Here is a 24,944-nt window from a genome sequence, read left to right as displayed (position 1 = left end):
GGACAAGACAACAATACAAGTCTAAATAAGTAATTGGTATTTGGTGCACCCAGTTTATTGCATGGCCGTTGTATTAGACTGCATTAGTTTTACTTCGCTGTTCACAATGAACTGGCAGCCTTATGTATCTTGTTTATGTCTTACCCGCTTTAATCACCTTGTGACCCCCTCAATTCTATTTCTGATATGTATTCGGTTATATTTATTTAGTCAAGCAGTTAAACTTTTTGAATGGAAATGTCTTATATATTTATAGATTCTTGGTCATCCAATGAGTGTGAATGACTAGGTCCAGCTTTAACCCTATTTAATTAGTTAATTGAGCTATTTTGTATGAAAAGCCTATCATAAAAACCTTGTTCTTCACATTATCTTAAACGCTGTGATGGAGTTTCATTCTTCATGGTATCAATGACTATTCCCCAGGTGACGTCATACAGTCAGTTTGTTTGCTCAGTGTAAAACAAATAGAAGAGTTAATCTCGTGTACATTCTCCCTTTTTAAACAGACGCAGAAGGGCCAGCGCGTGCATTCTCCATCTATCACCACCAGATGTCGCTCTTCCCTAAACCACTGCGAGGACGCCATGAGTGAACTCTGTGATAAATACCCGCAGAAACAGGGCTTGGTTCTGTCAAGCTTCATCCACATAAAATCCCAGGCTGCCATTGGAGAGCCCCGTCGGCAAGAGCGAGCAGGACGCAGACGCAGGAGATATCGCAGGAAGGCGCCGACGAACGCAGTGTCCATCACTTCAGCTGAAGTAACAGACCGCGTAGTGGGAGCCAGTTATCTAACAAACATCAACCAAAAGAGAAAAAAGGAGAGAACATGGGACATACCGCAATACCTATCCTGATGGCTGTATTGTCCTACTGCGTGTGGGAAAACGTCGAGGTAAGAGCAATCTCATCCATGTGTCCCGATGGCGCATTGCAATATTGCTGTCTGTGTGTGGCTTTCTGACAAGATGCTGCGCTGTTGTTCACGCCGACATCAAGCATGCCACGCATACAGCTTTCCCTGTGTCCATATCGCTGACACGCACCCTTATCTAGGGCAGGTTTCATTTGTAAATGGATCTCCGGGCTCCGTCCTGCATGTCAACAAGAGTAATGGCACACAGCGGCAACGGAAATGCAGCGATGGTGAGAGGGGTTTAAACTGCAAACGCTGCAAATAGGCACGCGCATGGAAGCTGACATTCAGGACGTAAATATGAGAGGCTTCATCGGGAAGTGGTTCACAGTGTACTGACGCTCGCTGCGTCAAGTCTGGGCCTGTATTGGAAATGAAACATGTCACACGGGCCTTTTGCTCTGTTGAAGGATGGAGATCACATCCCTGCTCATTGCGTCCCATCTGGCCTTGTCACATGAAGAAATCAGCTTGCATCCGTCCTTTAGAGGAGTGGTGCAGCTCTGGAGCAGGATGGAGCCATGCATATTCAATTGCTGTTCTCTGTTACATTTGATCTTCATGACATAACCCTAAATAGATTAGAAAACTCCCAATTTAGTCTCACGAGGAATCAGGCAGCGTTATCAGGTCCTGAGTGGGCCGTGTTCTTTAAAATACCTCTATTTCTAATTATGTGGCCATGAAAATGCACGTGAATAAACTGATCATCCGAGAGGGGGTGACTTTGACATATCATTGGGCATAGAGTGCAATACAGGGTATACTACTAATGAAAGATGCAGGTCATCCTATTGGCATCTGTCTCCATCAATAGGTAGCGAGGAGATAGGGAAAGTCTCTGGTAGAGAGCGACAGATCAATGGGACGCCAGCTGCTTCCACCTCCCGTCTGTCTCATCACGTCTTGCAGCAGACACACAGTTTGATGGACTCCCCCATCATCTCCCCACTGTAATAGACCTGAGGCAAGAATTCAGTTGGAGCATGGGCATTTGTGTGGCAGGAGCAAGGTGGTGTTGGAGGTGAGCTTGAGTGTGGAGGAGGCGGAGGATGAGTCATGACGTCCAAACTGGAGCTATGGTTCAGGTCAAAAGTAGTGTTGCACCTGGAGATGGAGAGTGAATGAAGCTGCAGAGAATATAATATTGAGCATCCTGACTGTTCCTTCAGGATCTCCCTGAGTTTCAAGGAGGCTTTGAGATATGTTTATTTATTAGCTATCTTCCTCAGTGAGTCATAGAGCCTCTCCTTTCATTACGAAATAATTTCACTTTTCTAAGAGCCTTAGTGGGATTACTGCTATGCTGAGGAACAGGCTTTAGCTTCATACAAGGAGACCTGCCCATGAAGGTTTACACTGAAGATTACCCCATGAGAGGGTTGTCTGGCTGGATTACACTGTGGTATTAGTCCCAATAAAACTGTCAGCATCCCTTAATTTACTCAACATTCACTCAGATGAAATGTGCAAATTGGATTAATTCTCTCTTTTATAGTGCAATATTTGATGCATAATCAAAAGATAATCAAATTAGATGTCCACACAGTGTTCTGGATTAGGAAAGCCATAATGATTTTTGATCTGAAATGCAAATTGAGCATCATCCCATGTCTTCTGATTGGACAGACACATTGAGGCCAAGTCCAGTAATGGCCTCCCAGGTATCTAGGGTACCTGTCGCTGCACCCGACACCGTAATCTAAGGAAAATGTCATTCTTAAAAAGATGACAGAAACAACCACCTTTATGTGCAGCTTGTAAACTTCTGTTTAATGTCGTCTGACATTCATGGAGCTCAGGAAGTCTGGATTAAATCAAATGTGTTGTGTTTTGTGTGACAGTAGACTTTTAGTTATTCCATCTTTAACAGGAGTGGGCAATATGGAAAACATATGTCAGCATTCTGATTTGATTATAATACTACAGGGGTGGGTGATGTAACAATATATTCTGTGATACACTATACATGTTTGGTCATAGCATTTATCCCGTGGACATCTCTGGGTGTATTTACTCTTCACATTATTACCATCTGGCCGGCGTAGACACAGAACACTGGGATGGAAAACAGCTCGCTTGTGTTGCCTCTACAACACTCTGCCTCGCTGACACTGTGATGAGGGGATGCATACGTGAAGACTGCTGAAGTCTGCTCTGTTTATCTATATGTTGCTATGTGTATCTATTTGGCAATATTTTATATTTACATAAATGCGATGACATGTTTTTAAATTTGACGGGTATTTAGTTCCTGTTGTTGTATTAACCATTAACATTTTCTCAACTGAATGCAATGTCACATTTTACAGTAGATATTGTGATCTGCGCTGCAAATAACAAATATTTTCATTCAAAGTTGATATTGATACCTGACCATCATCACTTAGGAAATAGTGAAAAGGGCATACATTGACATATACAGGCATCTTGTTTTGTCCCATCAACTCTGCAAATCCCAAGTATAAGTATAATTGATATAATATAAGTATTCAGTTCACTATCATAAAAGAGTAAGAAACACAGAAAATGTTGGAGGTTTTGCTTAAAAAGTTACTTAAATTACTATTTGATTATCAGAATGGTTTCTATTTTGATTAACTGATTGATTAATTGATTTATTGTGTCAGTTCTTATTGTGATATGAAATGATGGGTTCCATTATAGAAGGTGTTATCGATATCACGCATCCCTATCATGATGTAGTTCATTCTCTGGGAGATCAATGGAGAAACTGTTAAACTGATAAAACAGCATGTCTTGTTGTTGGCTAATCTAAAATGATTTATAATCTACCAAATCCAAGTACCTCATCGCATTGGTACAAAATCCATTTTAAAGATATGCTGTTGTCATTAAGCAGTCCTGGCAACTGATTTTCAAAATTGCAATGATGTAATACAACACAATATATTAAAGAAACAGCTTGTGAGGAAATGGTTTGGCTCAATCTTTTAACAGCTGACAATATATCATCCTGCGATATATATATATATATATATATATATATATATATATATATATATATATATATATATATATATATATATATATAAATATCGTCATAACAGCTAGGCCTCTTTAGGATCACAAACATTAGGGAATCAGAATGACATGATGAATATTCACTTACCCACCAAACATAAAACCAAACAGTGAGCTTAGTACATGCTACAACAAAACCCCAAACAGAAAAATCTGATTTATGAAAGCAATCAAGCAAAGATTGTGTTTGTGTGTAGCCATTTTGATAATAAAAAAAAGGGAGGCTGAAGGCTCCAGGTAAGCCTAGCTTTAGTCAACCAGCTCTCTGTTTATCAAGATTAATGACTGCAGTGTAAACCTAAGCACTCCACTCCAAGAAGAGTAGTGGCCGACCCCAAAACAAACCCCCCTATCTACAGGTTTTAGGAAATACAGAAGGTCTGGGACAGCATACAGCTTCAAAGACAATGGAGAGAGAACATGGAAGGAAAGAGCAGAAGAATAGGACGCAGGTTTTATGGCCAAAGATTAAAATAAAAAATGGTGAGTCATAAAGTCGCTGTGTAAACCCCCCCCCCCCCCCCCTTTCCAACACCACATCCCCACCCACAGCAATTGCAGGCCGTATGCTGGAATACAGCCACACAGATCCATTCACCTCCCGCCCCCATCGGCCTCAATGCAGTCACACAAGAGGATTTGTTAGGGAAAAAAAAGACAAACAGATCTCTCTCTCTCTCAATCTCTACCACTCTCTTTCTCACACACACACACACACACGCACACACAAACCCTACCCTACGCACACTTAATTAATTAATTTTAGAGCCAAGAGATAATCGAGTTCCACTAATGGCTTCCCGTGTGCTCGCTATTCTCTCCTATATCTGTGTGCCAGTGGCTATAAAGCATACATTTTTGTTGCATCACATGTTTTCCCCCCTTCTTCTCTGCATCTGACTTTCTTTTCCAAGGATTAGAAGTGCAGCGCACTCACAGCACCCTGCAGAGTCACGGTGAAATGAGAGCTATTTATTCTACCTACGGAAAAGAGCCCTAGAAATTGAGTTGTTACCAGAGGTGACAGACAAATGAGTGATATTAATGTATTCTGTTGGCTATTGTTGCCATCGACAACATTGAAACAGGACCTCGTGCTGTGTGGATCAGAGGGTTATTGGGCGTTTTTAATGTCTGTTATTGCTGCTGGTCGTTTAGAGTGCGAATGAAGTACACATTTGTTTTTGTGTCTGCAGGCACGGAAATTCATCCAGCTTTTCTGCTCAAAATAAAATTGACATTCATTTTACATTTGCACGGCATCCTCCAGATAGATTCATGGAAACTCTCCAAAACCCTGTTTTGGATGAATCAATCTTGTCTTCTAGGCTTTCTGGAAAGGAAGTGATTCCCAATTCAGCATTTGATAATGTTTGCTTGCAAGGCCCATCACTGGGTGGCATCTCCACAGCGTGTCATGCTGAACCTGATGCACTGTGTTTGTTCATTTCTTTGGCTTCCCAGACTACACAGCTGTTTCTAGGTTAGATATAATCAAGGATTAGCATTAACTTCCAAAAGATGACTTTGCCTTTCATCATTAATGGATGTCACATGTATAGATTCATGGGGCAATTATATAAACATTGCATACTTGCAGATCAAATCTGATTGCTTGAGCCTGTGTCTGTGACTGTACAGGTTTCTTCTGTTTGCATTTGCACATGTCATGTGTTTGCTCAGGGTCACATAGAGAGTTTGAGACTAGCAGAGCCATCCTGATCACATCCAGCCATGGCTTCTCTCCAGAGTCTTGCAGGGCAGAGATATCACTGCAGCCCAAGGTCTTCACACTATGCATAACTGCCTCAGTAAGCCTAATGGGTTGGATTTTGCGGAAAAGTTTAATGCCAGTGCGTAGCGAGATGTTTAGTCCTGCTGCAGCCTGTGGGAGGTTTCAGAGGAGCCCCCCCTCGAAAACATCTGCAGTGTGGTGATAATACTTGTCCTCCATGTTCAGGAGTAAAAAAAGAGAGAACACTGTGAAACAGATTGAGGGCTGCTGTAGAGGAGGGTGAGGTTGCCCTTGCACGGCGGATGATTTGAGAAAAGGAGAGGGTGAGGGAGGATAGGGAGTGTTAGTGATGTAGAGCATGTAGAATGTTATGTGGGTTGCAGGCTGGAGGAGTGCATGCTAATGGAGGAACCCAGCCCTATTGCTGCTCAGCCCCAGCAGCTGGGAGAGCAGAGAGATCAATCTTTGTCATGCACATGTACATGTGGCCTTGAAATGAGACGAAAAACCCTGTGGCCAGAGCTGAGCACTGAGTTGTATTAAAGAGGGACTGGGAAAATTCTAATTTCCTTAACGGCTGTGGCTGCAGGGTTTGAGAGAGTGTGAGGTTGTAGAGTCCACTGAGACTGATCGGGCCAGTATTTAAACTCTACAGGAGAACATTGGGAGCTGTTATGGAGGGAAATAAATGGATGTACTTTTTTGCCCAGTTTTTTTTTTGCCCTGCCATCATTTGCACGCCATTGGCTGCACAACATGCAGCTCCTATCAGAAAGACTAAAAGCTGATGTTCCTTCGTTGCATTTGATGAATCCAAATGCAACAAAGACACAGTGCAACTTATGGATAGAAATCGCGCCCCATGCACACAATTAGGTCACGCAAACACAGATAACTCAAAAATATACACACACACGGACACACACATTCACCACGCACGTGCTGCTTTATAAAGACGGCACGCTGCAGAAGCCGCATCAATTATTGAAGGCCGTGGAAAGGTCTGGGCTCTAGCTTGTCTACTGGGCTGTGGCACTTGTCACGCACCCTCTCAACGCTGTGGTGCCAGGCCTCTCTCTTCATGGTACCTGTTTGTTTGCTTGTTTTTAACCCCCCCCCCCCCCCCCTTCTACGCCCTCCTGGTCCACTCCCCACCCTCGCGCCACAGAACACAAAAGAAAATCCCCCCGCCTGTCTCCTCCTTGCCTTGGCTCCTCTCCTCCCTCCTCTCTGTGTTTGCCCCAGCCTCCCCTGCCACATCCCACAGACACTCCCTGCCCCTCCCCTACCCACTCTCCCAGACGCTGCTCCTCCATCTGCCTCAGCAGCTTTCAGCGGCCAGTGACATCTTTTCACTTTCCTTGTGCATTCTTTGATTGGCCTTGAATAATTCATGCTCTGAACCTTCTTTTTATTCTTTTTTTTTTTTTCGTTCTGCACTTTGCTCATCTTGCAATTTTTTTGTTCCTTCCTTCTTGATATTTTCAGACATCTGACTCTGACTCTGTTCTCTATTGTCGCTCCAACTAATGCACCAAAACAAAAATTGTACCATCAGATATTCTTACAATATGAACAATAAGTTCCCAACAATATGAACTGTACGGTACAATGTTAATTTTGTTCAGCTTTTGTCATTTTCCTGTTGGTTATACCCATTTAACCTAAATACATAACTCCATATGATCTTTTAGTGATTTCCTACTTTTCCCAGAATGCTTCTTAACAATCCCCAGACAACTGGCATGAACATGTTGCTCTCCAGTAAAGTTAGCTTAATATTGAATATTGAAGTTCTTCAATGGGACACTTTTTGTTTTTTATTTGAAATTGAAATTGGATGCAGTCGAAAGCATGGCCATCAGTTGTATATTTACCAGTGTTAAAGTGTTTTTAAATGTAATATATTGTAGAACAGTTTGCATTTCCTGCAAAGGAGTCTCAGACATGTCCTCCCTCCCTTCCCCTGAGACAAAATATTCCCACAACATTTGACTCGACGCTCAGTAATCAGCAACTCCAGCTTAGACTGCCTGCAATCAACTCTGCCTCCATGTTATACAGTGTACACAGATGGCTCGCCTATAAACAACCAGGTGGCAGTACGACCAGCTATAGACGATAAAGAGCACGCAGGTGTTGCTGTGGCTGCTGTTAATCGTGAACAATAAGACAAATATATATATATATATTCCATGCTTCGCTCAGCTGAGGGTCATTGTGAACGCCAAGGCCATGCTGTGCCAGTTAACAGCCGATACTCGCACCAGCTCGTCTGACAAATCGGATGCTTCGCCTGAGTCTAGTGGTTGTTTGGAAAAAGAATGTAATAAAGACACAAAGCACAAATGGAGGTTCCAGGCCCCGGTGAGGGGTCTTTTGTAAGATTGTCTCAATGATTAAACCACTTTCCCTTCAATCTTTCACTCTGTGGAGACTTCATGGCTTTAGGAAATGAGATAACACTAATATTTAATCTACTGAGTGATTCTGCATTAGAGACTGGCAGACTGCACAGCCAGCACACATTATTTTAGTGGCCCGGTCTAAAATATCACTGAGAGGGCCAAAGCAAGATAGGACATGTCAACCATCCTTATTATTTGCCGTCAGTTGATTTGTTAAACTGCTTTCTACTTCTATTAAAATGTAAAAGCGCTTATTTTGAATATGATGCATACACTTGAGAAGTGATTCATCATGTACGTCTTGACCGATCAGATGATTCAAATCCTTTGTATCTATCTTTTGTATGAGTGTACTTAAAGGAAGTCTGGAAAGGACAGACAGTTGGTGAAGTTGATTAAAGATAATCAGTTGTGTTGTAACATGCAGGCTGTGCAGCCCTGAAGCTCAGGAATCCTCAGAGGAACGCGACGAATCATTTAGTCAGCAACTGAGTCACCACATTGAAATTTACAAAGAGGACAAGAATACAATGCAATATAGTCACTGAAGGTGGTGTAATAGTAGCTTAAACTACATTGTGAAATATGGTATATTATACTAACTGTGTATATGTTGTTATTACCATTGATGTATTATATCATATTATACGATATTTTATAACATTTACGGTTGTGACTTTGATCTCTCCTTTATTTTTTTGCAATTATAAAACTAATCTATAAGAGAAAAATGGCCATCACAATTTCCTAGATCCTGAGGTAGCGATTAAAAATAGGCCATCCCACAGAGTCTAAAGCTAGTAAATGTTTCTTTCATGATAAATGACCTTTATTATGAATTGAAGTCAACATTTAAAATATGTGTTGTCAACATACTAAGATAATATTCATATTTGATTTGTAGATTATAATAATGTTGTTAATTATATGAATGTCTTTTGGAGCCACATTTGTATTGCTTCCACGGTATGGTTACCATAGTTTCTTCACATTCAGATAAAGTTATTAATGAGCACGAGGCAACATTACAACAAGTTTAACAAATCCTTATTTAGCATCAATCGGTGTTCTTTTTGGGGTGTCCCTCGGGACCAAGCTTACCGAAAGAACCTGGCACACCATTTACACCATCTGTTACACAACCAGATGTTTCCACCATAAAACTTACATCAATGTGTTAGTGTGTTTCTGCTGGCTTACTGTAAGGAGTTCAAACTAAGTTATATGATTTTCTCCAACATAGTCCCCCCTCTGGGGGTCTCTGGACCCCCACCATAATTTCATATAAACTTGGTCTGATAGGTGGACATGTAACCCAAAGTATTGATTTCTTACAGCATTGCAACAACGTAGCGCTTATACAGCCTATACAGAATCTGTGAATGATTCTACCAAGTGGTTATGTAAATTATATATGCTTGATTATACAAGAATACAGAACATTTGAGTTTAGCAAGACAATTTCTAATACACCATGCAATACTAAAGGTTCACTTTCATATAAGGACAAAAAAAAACATAGGTTGCTGTACAGGAAAAACTTCCTTATGGTCCTTTTGTGCCGAGCGACCACCTTTCTGGCATGAAGCAAACCTGTTCTTGCTTACAAACATGCATTAGAGAGAGAGAAAGAGAGAGAGAGAGAGAGAGAGAGGCTGATCTGATGCTGATAAGACCGGGAGAGAGTGACATGCTTAGAATTCTGTGGGGAACCGGTTGCTACAGAAACAGAGAAGGTAGCCTCCTGTGGGTGGTGTTACCATGGTAACCACCCTCAGTGGCCAAGTGATGCTGAGAGGGAGAACGTGGAGAAGAAGGGGAAAAAAATAAATGTGTTTACGGGTTTCGATGGGAACAAGTGAGCGGATGCTGGTGCTAAATGTGGGAGAGCGACGCCAGCCGTGCCGCTAACTGTTTCATCAAGATTTTCTGAAGCAGATTCTTTTTTTTCTTTGCCTTGAACCAGTGGCACGCCGGTCCCAGTGGGCCCCCGCATTAGCAGTTCACCCCGCTGTTCAGTAGCCGAGCACCTCATTACAATGACCAGCAGGCCATAGGTGCTGTGCAAGGGCTCAATGTGTCTCTGCAGTTTCTCGGGCTAAAGGTGGCCATGCTGGACTCTTTCACCAGCAGCGGTGGACATTCTGACCTCTCACCGGGAGTTAAAGACCAGTTTGTTCCCACTGTGCCGATACCACACGCCTTTGAAATAATGCCATGAACCATGTTGGTGTGGTGTGTAATGTGTTGTATGTGGTATCGAACCGGGATTTCCGCCACAATTAAAAAGATCAATTATTGCTTAAAGCTTTCTGGTCAAACCCCAACAAATACATATAAAACACACACAACACAACGACACACCACTCTGCCTCCACGTCATGCTCTCTTTATGAGGCTAACACAACAGTATATGTGTCTGTGTGTATGTATGTATATATATATATATATATATAACATAGATCCTCATTTCCCTAAGGTGCATCTAAACAGACTCCCATGGGAGCAGGCACAATGTGATCAGAATTGTAAATTGTGCATAAATCAGAGACAGAAGCAGAGAGAGATATATGCATGTTTTAACCCCTTTTCCCTTCTCCCCCATTTCTCATACATACAGTATATTAGTCCATCGTATGCTGAACGTTTTTTATATGTGCATTCAGTTCAGCACATTTTTATTTATTTGACAATCTCAAAGACTCAATTTCAATCATAAAAAAAACAAGATATAAAGTAGTCATACGGCATAAACAAGACAGATTAACAGTTCCTCATTTACATATTTGTTATATTGCTTGAGGGTGAAGAGCATCAGAGGTCATAAGTCATATGGATGAAATGCATTCATGTCTCAAATGGACTCCTACTTTCCTGAAACGATTATGAGCTTGGCAGATAATTTAAATTTGTACTCAACAGATTTTAAGTTCCAAAGCAATTTAATGTGTGTTTAAATGTTCCGTCCTGTAAGATGCACTCCATGGTGATGCATTCCTATATCGGCAGATTCCATTACATGTTTTAACAAGCACAAGATTCAGTGTCGACAGATCTGTAGAGGGTACACTTACCAACGATGTGTCATATTCAAAAAGTGCACGAAGTGACAGGAAAGTCAAAGTAGAACTGGCAGAAGAGACGACGTGCGGAGGAAGAAAGACCTCGGTACGGATCGGCTGCGAAGAAAAGAGTCAAAGGCAGAGTGAGGGGCTTAAGAGGCAGCAAAGGCCCAGAGTGTGAGATAAGAAGAAGCAAAAAGAAGCACCAGGTCCGATTGATGCTGGCTCCCTGCTGTGTGTCGGGGACAGTCTGTCTTTAAGTGGATCAATTTTTACAGTCTAAACATTCAGTTTTAACCTAAACATGCCCTCATTTACGCTTTAAGATCCCCTTAATCTACTTAAAACATGCTCGAGGGCATCATGTTATGCTTTTAAGAACTCCTTTTCTTTCTCCGCCAGCACAAAACACACACACTCATCAGATTGCTATGAATAAAAATATTATCTGCATATATGTCCTTGGTCTGAAATGGAAAATCGTGTCTCCCCCCCGTCTCCATTAACCTGCTAAATGCTGGATTTGGTTCCAAGGTGGATTACAGAGATACAGCTCAAAGCCAGTCATTTAAATGGGGAATGCTTTTTCACAATACTAAACATGAGCCACATCTTGTGGTCCTTGGATATATGATGATATGATATATGTACGCATTAATGTTTCGTACTTGTTAGCGGCTACAATGCACAGCATAGTTAATACAAATTTCAACCTTTGAGTCCCAGATATGACATATGAATACAGATTTGGAAAGCGTGTTTGCATTGTGTCAATCTCAATCTGCCTGCAGAAAATCCCTGATTCAGTGGCAATTGTGTTGACATTCGGATGTTTCAGATGGACCTGCAGTGCTCAAATCTCCGCTAAGCCTTTGATTCTTTCAATCCCCTGAGGTAGCTCTTCAGCTTGAAATCATATCTGCAGGCTCACAGTGTTTGGCATTAACATGTTGGCATTCCCTTGTTGTGTTACTTAACTGTGAAGGAGGTGCATCGGTGTTATGTAACAATAGAAATGTATCAAGAGTGCTACTAGTTTGGCTGTGTGGAAGAAGCTCTCTGGACTCCGAACTCTCTGTTTTCCTGGCTGGATTCATGAAACATTATTACTACGCAGTTGTTTGTCCACATATATCTGCAGGAGGCGGTGGCAGAGAGAGGATCGGGCAGATAACAAATTACGCTCTGTGTTTTTGTCCTTTCTGGAGAGAAGACGTGCACAGTGTGGCGTCATCATGGTGCATGACTCAGAAGAAGCATTTGTTGAAATGTGGGTGAGGAAGACATGCGTAGAAGTTCTCTTTGCAACACAAGTGTCACAATCACTTGTTTCCCTGTTGGAATTTCCTGTTTTTCTTCCCCTCTGATTGCATTGATTATTTCAAACAAGTTCTCCCACAGATGCTACTGAAAGGCAGGAAGTCTTAACAAAAAACTCACAGGAAACAGAACTGGAACAATATTGCCTGCACAATGGAAGTTAAAATCAGGTCTGTGTATTATGGACTGTAAAGGGAAAGAGAGAAGCAGGATGTGTGTGAACATGATATTTATTATGAGTCATGTGAGTCCCAGCAGGGAAAGGTGAAGTCTCTGCTCATGTGTGTATGGAGCTTCTATTGAGTCCCATGGTACTATCGCACATCAGGGAAATCTGTATCAAACTCAGTTCACGTGATTTCCGGGGGCTGTTAGCGACCTTTACAGAAGAGGGAAATCAGTCTCTTTCTTATTCCCCAGCTGCAGCAGCCTGTAGAGTGCGAGCTGAAAAGATATAGGCTAACACCTTGAGATATGATATATATATATAGCCTTGAGTAAACATACTCCTAAATAACCATGATCATGAGATGGTTGGCACTGCCAGCCTCCAGATCTATGGAGTCTCTTGCAGTGATGCCATCTGACATGTCCTGTATTTTAAGCTATACTTGAAATTAAATCAAATATTGTGAGCTGGTTTTGGCCTCTGTTTCAGACCTAGATGAACCGTGGTGATTATGGGGCCATCTGCTCCCAGTGTGGCCAGCTGTAGGCTGGACCGCTGTAATCTGGACTGATGAAGCTTGACTTAGAGAAGGCCCTGATGTTTGCACATCCTTGCAACAAAAAATATAATGGTTGTCAATTAAGGATTAAAATGAGGTTTAGTATTCAATAAGTAACTTTACTGCTGTATGTGGTTTACAGTAGGAAGCTGTTGAACAATATTGTTCCACCCTGCCGGAAAATATTGGTCGTTTTGAATGGAAAATGAATGGCTTCAATTAGCCATTAGTAAGAGATGTATAATAATGAGTGTCAATGGGCTGAGCTAACCTGCTCTATCCTCCATTGTCCCCTCTGCTGCACCAGGAGAGTCTGGCAGACTAATGCTGCTACTCTCTAATAACTACATGCCACACCAGGAAGAGGTCTGATGGAGACTATGAATAATTAACCAACATGATTACAATGATGAATGCTCCCAAATCTCTCTGGCCATTTAGTACTGGCCGAGGGAGGGAGGCCAAACAGGAGAGTGTCAGGCATTGTGTGAAAGCTGTTAGGGGGAGGGAGGGGGGACAAGAGATATATCAAGGATAGGGCGGCTGTGGGTAGATTGAGCTCCGCCTTGAGAGGAGGCAGAGAGAGGGGGATATAGAGAAAGATTAAAGGAGGGGCCCGGAGAGCAGGAAGACACCCACTATTCAGCCATCTGTGCTGCAGAGAAGCACAAAGAAGTGCTTAGGAAGGTTTGTGTGGCTCATACGTGCATGACTTATGCATCGTGAGGCTTATTTGTACGTGGGTGTGTTCGCTACACGAGTGATGGAAGGTGGTCAGTCCACAACGTTACATTAATAACACCAGGCATGACAAAGCTCATAGTTTGCCCGGTAAAATTATGTAATAGTAACTAATTCTCCTTTTTTTTTATGCATGTATCACCGGTATAACATAATGGTATTTCTTTAGAAATAAAATGACGTATACAGCAACAGTTACAGTATTGAGAGCAGATGTTAATGTTAAAGAGTTATGCCTGGACCTTCAGTGCGTTTTTTGGTTAGATGGGATATCCCAGATCCCTGTGGCTAATTAGGGATTAGCTCCACAGGGGTCTGATGTCTCTAGTTAGTGAGCAGGTGTCAAGCAAGCTCCCTACAATATAGTATCTCTGACGGGATTGTCTGTATATTCATAAATACATGCACACGGAAAATACACTTCAGATAATTTACAGCATGTAAGATAACAAAGGAAGTATAGCACAAATGAATTAACTTGGTGTCAGAGAAACATTGAGTATGTTCTTGTGGGTATTATGCATTTATTTTTACATATTTGATTGTACATGAGACCAAGCACCCAATAACACCCAACTCCTAATATGTCCATAGTGTTTCCTCCATGTCAATCTCCTGTGTCACTTATGATGGCCCTCATTACATACCTGTTAAATGCATATGCAGCAAGATACTGTGAGTGTGTATATATCTATATCTGTAGCTATAGATATATATGCATTTCATTGATCATCAACCTAGTGAAACATCAAAGGATAAACCAGGATAAAAGAAATGCAATGAAACACAATTGTATGCAAGGAAATAAAAATGCTTTGAGTGATATCAAAGTCTCCTATCTAACGGTGGTTGTGCTGCTGCATGCTGCGAGCACTAGAATACATCTACTTCGATACCTCAACTTGGAAAAGGTGACAAATGATGGGGGGGCTCCTCCGCTCCGCCTCTACTGCTCTGGCTTGCCTGCCAGGACCGGGAGATTGCATCATTACAGAGGATGAAGTCATCCTGCAACATAAGGGTGGAACAGGTGCTGAAAATTTAATTAGAACAGGGTGGAAGAGGCTGGAAGAACATGTAAATGTGCTACCCTGTCCCAAACCCAGCCCTGACTGACAGAAGCATTTATGTTCCAAGATCAAATCTCGCCTATTATTCATGGTGCTCCACATTGCAGCCTCGTTTACTACATGGGATATCTGCGAAAATATAATTAACCATTATTATATCCACACTGGCTTTTCCACAACCTCTGTGCACAGTGCGTCTCTGGGGAATCAATTATTTTTCAATTGTGAAGATACACGTGTTATTACAAAGTGAAGCATGCGAGCGGTATGGAGAAGCAGACCAGAGGGAAACAATAATGGCGAAAAAAGGCAGAATGCCAATCGATGCTTTAAATCACCGGGTCATTCTAAATGATGAAGCGTGCTCTGCAGTGGGGAGCTGTCAGGCTTCTGGGCTGTCAGTCTGTTCAGCCTCATCAGCACTGGGACATGATATGTGGCAGTCAGGATGGTTGAACAGTGCTGCCTCACCAACACATGATGATGAACCTGTCCGTTACTGGAGAAGAAGCATAACTGTTGACAGATTGTGAGGCATTATTTTTACGAAGCCAACTGGATCAGTGTGTCTCAGCTCCTGATGGAGACTGGGAATGTCCAGAGAGACTTAAACTACGGTGCCCACGCCACACGCTGTACTCAAATTGGCATCAAAAATTGAAACTGCATACCAATCTTTGTTTGCATGTTTGTCTGTCCAAAGGGAATTATAGCTATAAATTGTAATATGGACAAAACAGCTTAATCAAGGCACGAGAATGGGACTCAATCACTGTTACGAAAGCTATTTTTAGCAGTGAATGAAAGCCTAATCCTTCTCCACAGAGGACTATTGTCTGTGTCTATTTAATCTGTGTTTAGGGAATACACCGATGTGTCTACTAAAGAGCCCAAAGCATTGTAAGGAAAGCATTTTTTACTCTTTGATTTCTTTGTAAACATTACCTTCCTGCTTTTGCTAAATTAGAAACAATATCTAAATAGCATATTTTCAAATTCTGTTTAGTAATATTGAATATATGCTGTGAATCATCAACACGGCCTACAACCATGCTAGCGGCTCTGTCCTAATGCTAGCATGCTAATATTTAAGAGGTATAAATACCATGGTCAACATCTTACTTTCGCATGGTAACAGTTACATTTACCTGAAACACAAAGTACAGCTGAGGCTGATGGTAATGTCATTCATATTCCAGATGTTTGGTCATCAGTATAGAATATATTTTAATGGTGACCTGATAATGGTGGTAGAGGAAAAGTCAGTGCATTAATAAGGACAATACATTGTTTTGGGAACCATGATTGAACTAAGTTTGATGGCAATCATTCCAAAATGTTAACCTCATGATGGTAATCACAAATAAAGTAGACTTAATCCTCTGTAGATCATGAATGTATGCACAATATTGCATGGTAATCTATCCAATAGTGGCTCATATTTTTTTAGACTGGACCAAAGTAGTGGACCGACTAAACATAGAGCCGTGCCGCTTGCATGTGTTTGGTCTGTATGACACGGACTTTAGGAAATAAAGTAGGTGTGTGCAACAGAAATAAGTGTGCAGACATGTTGATATCTTGTTTGTTGTAAACAACACCATAGGTAGCTGCACATTACCTTCGCTGCCCTCCTCTCTCTTCCACAACCTCTCTGGATCTTTTTTTCCAATTGCCTGTTGCTATCAGGCAGACTCTGCTTTTGGTTGACTGAACAATTTGCCATAACAAACAAGTGTTGCACAAACAGTACTCATAGAGTACGTAAAGATGTGTGCAGTATTGACCTGACTTGGCTTCAGGTTGGCTATTGAGTTGATTTTACAGTCATACCAATGATATGTGATCTGGGCGCGCTTAAGAATGATAGACAACATGCAATTGAACTTGTAAAAAGTAAATTTAATGGTATTTAAGTTGTAAAAGTTATATATTTTAGTGTCACACAGTTCAATATGACTAAATGCGATCAAATAGAAAAGCAAATGAAAACAATATGTTCTTAAAGCAAGTTCAGTCGACAACTTTCACTGGAATGAAATCAGCCTTCTATCGTCAAGCAGGGATGCAAGCACAGTCCTGCCAGAGGTTTTTCCCACACTCCTGACTATTGCGTTTACTTATTTCCCAAGTCAGTGTTTATTTTTCTTAGAAAGATAAATAAAGCAAAATAAGATTCTGTCCTGTCACGGATGCTTCCTTTAAAAGTATTCAAATCATTTTGGGGGTCAGAACGAAACGGACTGACACACATGCTGACGACTGCTTCTGTTACTGCTGTGAGAACACAATGAAACGTCTACAAAAGGCTCTGTGGCGCATTCACGCAGCAGAACCGAGTGGGTATATGTGACGCCAGCCCCTGACGCTGTGTGTAGGGAAGACCAGCATGTGGAGAAGAACATCTTAAAACCGTATTTCTTATCACGGGTTATCTCAAGAGGGAGATCTAAATCTGGTCCCAGATCAGGCTGGAGGCTGGGTGTGCGGCCTTGCAGTGCTGGAGGTCAGGGCCTCAGGCTCCTGATAGACTGCTATTGATTGGGGGGACGTGGCTATACAGTTGCAGTTGCTGAGCATTGATTTTCTGCAAGTGCAGTAGTGGAGAGCAGGCATGATGAGAGAGCTGGACCAGGGGGAGCTGCCAGGTTATCTTCTCAAATATCCGGAAGTATTTTTTTTCTTTGTGGCACTGACCTTCCCTGAGTCAAAGAGAGAGATATCTATTTAGACAGTATCTCAGCAGCTACAGTAGACAGACTGTTTCAGCAGTGTTTTCTCGTGTCCCTCCAACAATACTCTTTACCCATAAAAAAGCTTAAAAGCAGCACTATTAATTTCTCACACTTGTCATTCAGTTTTCTAGAATAGAACACTTAATATAGTGAAACTAGAAATAAGACTTCAATTTAAACATTAATTGTCTGTGAACTTACTACAAATAATGGATCAGCAATTTTACAAAATCACACTATAGTTATAGTTATATTTATTTTTTGTATATGTTGTCCATGCCTTCAAGCAGCCATTGTTATTGTTGTCATTCTTTAACTGTGGGGTGATCAGTAACTTGCAGGGACTTGAGACTTTGCCTCAGACGGGTAATCCATCACACTGAAGTTGTCAGCAAGGGCTGGCAGCCAACGCTTTAGAGTTAGCTGCAAAACAGCATTGTTTTAGTGAGCAATATTGTCAAAAGGCACATAAGGCCAGTGGGAAAATATTCCCCTAAAAGAAAAGGAGTTTTTTTTACGTTATGTTCAAAGCAACTTTGTCATCATCTAATTTATATTCAAACAATGATACAGTTAATTGGGAGAAAATACATGGCCTGTAAGGTAAAAAAAATGCATTCCTAAATCTGAAAAACTCTACGCCCTCTGCTTTGAGAAATGGTCAGCAGTAATGAAAAGTAGAGCCGTAATTTGTAAGAAATCTGCTAGGACATGCAGAAACACAAGCTCCTCTTAGCATAATTATAATGCACAGACTGCTGAGGGCCTTTTATATTTATTGTACATTTACTCAAAGGGTTTTATATATTTATTTTATTCTGTGTGAATTTTAATTAGGACTTCAAACACTCGGGCCATAGCAGGGCTTCCCTTTGATCGGGCGTCACTCTCCCATATTTTATCTCCTCCGTTTCTTCCCTTTGGGCAACTTCCTTCTAATTGGCTCAGCAGTGCTCGTCTTGTCTGTCGTCAGTAGGTCTATCTCTCTGTCTGTCAGCGCAGATGAAAGGATATGAGCTATACTCTGGGGCACAGGATGCCTTTTGAGGGGCTTTAGGGTTGGACAGTAAACATTATCGCATGTACTCTACCGTGAATGTTACTGCCAAAAGATGCACTGAGGAACCGCATCTTTTACTTGAGCAAAGTGACCTGCAGAGACTCTGCATGTATGCGCATTAATGCTCAAGAGATGACTCAGACATCCAGGGGAACATGATATATTTTCTCATGATTCTTGAGGCGGACGTTTTGTCTGTTGAGGCAGAAGAAGTCCTTTGTTTGTGCCGTTTATAGAGTTGCTCTTTCTCTTACCTAACCCTTCCCCTCCTTTATTCCTCCCTGGACTCGCTCTGTCTCTGTGCTGTGTGTTAATGTAGTGAAGTGGCCCATCGGTCAATGAGCTTGTATTAACACCTGACTCTCAGCCCGAGCTGCTGCGTTTCTTCCTCTATGCGGGGTCCCCTGGGCCCTCCCCCAGGCAGAGGTAACATATCCCACGATCAATAACAGCATCCTAGAATGCTGCTGGAGGAGGGGAAGTAGGAATGGGGGAAGGGTGGGGACACTCTTTTACATTGTCGTGTATATTTTCCTCTATACACCTTCGTTTTTATCCACCGTCCATTCCTTCTTCTCTCAGCATAGGCCACCAGTCGATTACTCAGGTCTTCTATTGCCTCGTCTTTTCATTCACTTCACAGTTATTTCAACAGTGAGTCTTCTATGGATCTTTCCTGAATTTTAAGGTTTTCCAATATTGAATTTAAGCACTCAATTCTCCCATGCATTATCCCCCCCCCCCTTCCTTTTTCTACATTCTCGCCTCTCTGTTTCGATCTTACACTCACTCAGTCACTTAGTCTTGCACCCGGGCTTACACTCTTGGTCTAATGTTGGATAGTGCTGGAGTGCATTTAGGAATTATCTGTGGTCTACCCGCCATGGATCAGCTTCAAACACAATATAATCTGCCACTGTGTTTGTATCGACTCTTTCTCATCCCCCCCTCTCCCCTCTCTGCTCCCTAGGCTCTGGCCATGACCGAGGTGCCAGGCCCCCAGGGGGCAGAGCCGCAGATTGCCATGTTCTGTGGCCGTCAGCTCCTGCACATGAACCTACAGACTGGCCACTGGGAGCCGGATCCTCAGGGCCACCAAGGCTGCTACAAAGAGCCCGGAGAAATCCTGTCCTACTGTCAGAAGGTAGGGTCCTGAACCTTGCAAGGGAAATAACATAAAGTTGAACTGTAAAAAAAAAAACACCAGCCCCGATCAATATTTCTCACAGCAGATCTCCCTTAATGGCAAAGAGCTAGTTTTGAAAGAATGCAGCATGAAATCAACCCTGTAGAAGACGTCAAGTAAAAAGATGTGTTCTTGTTTTCTAAATCAGTTTGTCTAACACCTGTCCTATAAATCTATATATTTAACCATATATAGTGAAGTGATGGTGGCCTGTTGGAATATTACAATATTTCATTTGTAGCACCATCTACTTTTCCTCATCGTGTTACCTGATATGTGTACTCTTTAACATCTACTGTCAGGTAATCAATGGTAGACATACTCTCCACAAACTCCTCCTCCAGAAATATGTATCTGAAGTGCCACAGTAAAGGCTACCAAGCGCCATCTGGAGGTCAAAGTAGACATTGCCGCCTGAGAGCAGCAGCCTGACTGGACTGTAATGCGATTAGCAGACACATTATGCATCCGTGGTGGCTTTACACAGAAGCCTCTGAGCCAGCTAAATGTATCTCACTATTAAACCTCATTTTGAGTTTGATATATTGTCCCTGATTTTAAGTGAAAGAATTGGAAATAATGAAAAAAGACAAGATATTCACTGAAATGTTCAGTGAATATATGTGTAAGGTGTACACCGCTTTGTCTCAGTAGTTAGAACATATGTTGCATGACTCTCTCCCTTGTTAGTCTTCTTCCCTCTTCCTCTCCTGCTACTTTTATTCTACCCCTCCCAACCAATTCCCAAACCTCTTCTCTAACCGATTTTCCCTCCACTGCTCCTCTTGTCTTCAAACCGTCTGTTCTGTCCATCCATCTATCTGTTTCTGTGTCTCTTGTTGTCTCTGCATGTACCTGTATGTCCAGATGTACCCAGCACTTCCAATCTCCCATATAGAGGAGTCAAATAGACCTGTCACCATCCCTGCCTGGTGTAAGAAAGGTTGGGACCACTGCCAGACACACCCCTTCATAGTCCTGCCCTACCGCTGTCTAGGTAAGAACAACGCCGCACTGCCATTCCATCAGTACACTACAAACAATATATATGGTTACATTTACTCCTGACTGTGTGCTTGAGGTCATGCCATCTGTATCACTTTTCTTAAATAGTCAGTGGGATGACATGCAACAAAAGTCCACAACCAGATTCAAACATGCAGGAATATTGCAGTTATGCGTCATTGACCACTGAACCAACAGGACAGTTTTGCTCTCTTTTCTCATGTCTCTCTTTTACATATGAATACAGCTGGTTAGCTTAGCTTAGCAACGAAGACTGAAAACAATCCAAAGATAACATAATCCAAATGTAAATATGACAAATCACCATTGTTACAACATTTCTAAAAAATGTAACAAATCATAACCCATCACATTTCTTTTATTGAGTGGTATTGATCTTCTTATCTAACTCTAGATAAGAAAGCCAAATTAGTGTATTTCACAAGATATTGAGCTTGTTTTTTTTGCACAAGATAGAATAGGCCAGGCCACACATTTACTTTTGAAATATTTTGGGTCAACAACACGACAGTCTCAATACACTACAAGACCTGAAGCATACAATACAATACAACAACATGCAGTATATGAAATAAAATAAAGAGTGACACAAATCACGATTCATTGTCATATCGGAAAAAGATTATGAATATACAAACAAGACAAGCATGCTTTTGGTATCATATGTGACTTAACATTGATTTGAATCAAACTCCTGTAGCATCTCTCCAAGTGCCCGAGCGTTCTGATTGTCTTTCTATTGCAACACTCGATAGGCAGTGAGACAATGCAGGATGTGCAACACTATTACAGAGAGGCCATGTCTGCTGTCAGCCACTAGAGGGGTAGATAGGCTAACAATGGATGAGTGAATGAGTGAGTCAGTAGTGAACAGTGAGTCACCTTGGATTATTATGAACAGCACTGTGGAGCTGGCACTAGCTTGTTTTATTTCTGCTGTACTGCCGTTAAGTGTGAGCCTGAAAGACCAAGTTGTAAATAGAATACATCGACTATGAAACGTTATAATAATTTACTGTATGAAACAAAGTAGTCATCCACATTCATGTTCTCTATAATAGATGTTTTATATATACGTTATGGAATGTAGCAGTCTTCTCAAAATGCTTATCGATTACACATGAATGCTTTATGTCAGTTCTTTATTCATGCACCCCATCCCAATGTAACTATTCTAGTCCACTATCATACTTGTGACATGCATTCTTTGTATCATTCATTGATCATTCATGTTCTCTCTTTCTGTCCTTTTTAAAGCAGCCTTAAAATTATCCCACTGCTTGAAATCGCCTCACACTGACCTCAACGTGTCTTCAATCCCACTGTAGAGGGCGAGTTTGTGAGCGAGGCCCTGCTGGTGCCCGACCGATGCCGCTTCCTCCACCAGGAACAGATGGATGCGTGCGAGAGTTATGTGTACTGGCACAGCATCGCCAAGGAGGTGAGGAGGGCAGGTGAACCGTTGGCAGATGTGGCATTTCTAGACGTTTAGAATTGTGGAATGGAAAAGAACGGTTTGTCAAAGCCCTATTAAAGCATGAAGGTGATTTTTATGAGACTTTCCACTGGTAGCCAGCCCGAACAGCAACAGCAGACTAGACTAGACAAGTCTGTTGTTCACCACGTCATACCTTTTCAGTACACCTACCTGAGGTGTTTTTTTACAAGCTGTAATACTCCCTCATATCACCTCCTCTTAACTTTTTATATTATTGTTAACGTTTATCATGAATATATATACAGTATATATATTCCAACCTTATACATTGTTCTTTGAAACTTTGTTGGATTAAGGAATGCACTGCAGTCAATTTGGAGCTCCATAGCTACGGCATGCTGTTGCCATGTGGAGACCATTTCCGGGGGGTCGAGTATGTGTGCTGCCCAGGCCGGGGGACTTCCAGCGGTAAAGGAGAGACGGAGGAAAGAGACGTCCCTGCTGGTCCTCAGACGCTCTCATCTCACACCAGTGGAAAACTCAACTCTGTGTAAGATGATTCAGCTTGGCAACTCAGAGATGACAGATTGTGTATTAATGGTCATCAGGGTAATGACGTTCCACTTCTCCACAGCACCAAAGTGACAGCTCCCACTCCGAGCCCGTCTCCCGACACAGATGTGGACGAGGCCGATATGGAAGAGGATGATGATGAAGTGGTGGAGGAGGAGGAGGAGGAGGAGGAGGTGGAGGAGGAGGAGGAGGAGGAGGAGGAAGAGGAAGAGGGGGAAGAGGAAGTTGAAGAAGAGGGGGCGGAAGAAGAGGAAGAAGAAGAGGAGACAATAGCTGTGAAAGATCCAGAGGAGTACGAATACCCCATTGACTCGGGTCCCTACCAGACATCAGACTATCTGGACTCCTTCTACTACGAGAAAAGCCACAAACCCACCACCTCTGCACCTCTGATGAAGGGCGACAGCTGTAAGTGTCCCTACTTAGTTTGGTTTATCCTGTCTTTGTTTGGAAAAAGCCTGCAGTGATTGTTCAGTAGCTATGGTAAACAACACAAAAGGACTAAATAGCTCCTGGCATAGTGTTCAGTAATGAGAGGGGAGCTCTGTGTTCCTTCCGTTGAAATTGTGTCCAGGAAAAAGCAGATGTAGTTTCCTAGTGTTGCTTGTCTCATTTGTCCAAATGTAAAATTGCCTTCGCTCCCTCTTGCTACTATCTCAGTGAACACACTGTCACATTTTGACCAGGGCTTTTGATTACAGGATACTTGCTTTCTGGCATTCTGCATTACAGTAATAACCTCTGTTTTCGGTCCGTCCCATCTAGTGACTACACCTCGGCCCACAGATGGCGTTGATGTTTATTTTGAGAAGCCAGTGGATGACACTGAGCACGCCAACTTCCTGCGTGCCAAAACAGACCTGGAGGAGCGCAGAATGAAGCGCATCAATGAGGTGACTTTCACAGGGCTGAGACCAGGCTAATAGTTTGGTGGCTGGCAGGTCGGACTGACACTCACTGTTCCTCCTTTAATGCTCAGAAAGACAGGCCACTGGCATTCATGGAAGGAGCTAAAGAGAAGAATACCAGAAATGTCACATATGTCCCTTCAAAAATTACAGGGGCGGTACTCAGGTTCCTGATTCGATCCCCGCTCTCCCCATAGTTGCACGTCGAAGTGTCCTTGAGCAAGACACTGAACCCCCGGGCGCTTCACTGCTGCCCGCTGCTCCTTAATAACTAAGGATGGGTCAAATGCAGAGAAAAATGTCCACACTGTGGGATCAATAAAGGATACATTATTATTATTAAAAAGAGCTGGTCATTGTGACCTAAAATATACATATATTCCCATGTGAAATAAACCCCCATATCAGTTTAATAGAATATAATTTCAATGTAGCACTATACATATTATTTGCAGTGTTTGTGGAGTTAGATGTTCATACTGCACACAATGGAAGTCAATAGTTTATCCTACTGCTCATCACGCTGTGTGTATCTTACACACACACAAATGCTCTAAAATTGCGTGTTTCCTCAGTGCAGCTAAGCAGACCTCGCTTAACAGTTTCGATAAGCAGCAAGTCTTTACAGATGCACAGTTACAAGGTGCTAACTGTTCTTTTATAGCTACCCTTCTATGTAAAATAGGATAACTTTGTAATTCCTTGTCACTGCTGTCATTATTTTAAGGCAATAAAAGATGTTGCCGTACTTGTTAAGGAGTAGTTCAACATTTTGGGAAATACCCTTTGTTTTCTTGGAAATGTTGTTGTCTAGTCACATGACACACTTAACCTGTAAGTTCTACACTTCACATGTTGCATGGATTGAACATAGATGTTATTGATACATAACATGCTGTGTCTTATGAGCTGTATGAGAGAGTATCAATCTTCTTATCTAACTCTCAGCAAGACAGTGAATAACTACATTTCCCAAAGTGTCAAACTTTT

At 42.0% G+C, this 24,944-nt stretch overlaps 1 protein-coding gene across 2 annotated transcripts in view; it reads left to right on the top strand.

Annotated features, from left to right (window-relative positions):
- The first annotated feature begins 548 nt into the window (after positions 1-548).
- aplp1 (amyloid beta (A4) precursor-like protein 1) overlaps positions 549-24,944 on the top strand; it is a 30,849-nt gene continuing 6,453 nt past the window's right edge. The window contains exons 1-7 of one of the 2 annotated variants that reach the window (XM_034553584.1): positions 549-898; positions 19,794-19,967; positions 20,877-21,006; positions 22,364-22,476; positions 22,830-23,023; positions 23,108-23,454; positions 23,812-23,939. In XM_034553584.1, coding sequence (XP_034409475.1) covers positions 833-898; positions 19,794-19,967; positions 20,877-21,006; positions 22,364-22,476; positions 22,830-23,023; positions 23,108-23,454; positions 23,812-23,939 — 1,152 coding nt within the window. In that variant the 5' untranslated portion in view covers positions 549-832. The remainder of the gene's footprint in view (positions 899-19,793; positions 19,968-20,876; positions 21,007-22,363; positions 22,477-22,829; positions 23,024-23,107; positions 23,455-23,811; positions 23,940-24,944) is intronic. The other variant, XM_034553583.1, reaches the window with a different exon arrangement.

This window comes from Cyclopterus lumpus, chromosome 16 (assembly GCF_009769545.1).
Source record: "Cyclopterus lumpus isolate fCycLum1 chromosome 16, fCycLum1.pri, whole genome shotgun sequence".
NCBI classification, from domain to species: domain Eukaryota; kingdom Metazoa; phylum Chordata; class Actinopteri; order Perciformes; family Cyclopteridae; genus Cyclopterus; species Cyclopterus lumpus.
Note: the sequence above shows the minus strand (reverse complement) of the source record. Positions and strands in the feature narration are given on the sequence as shown.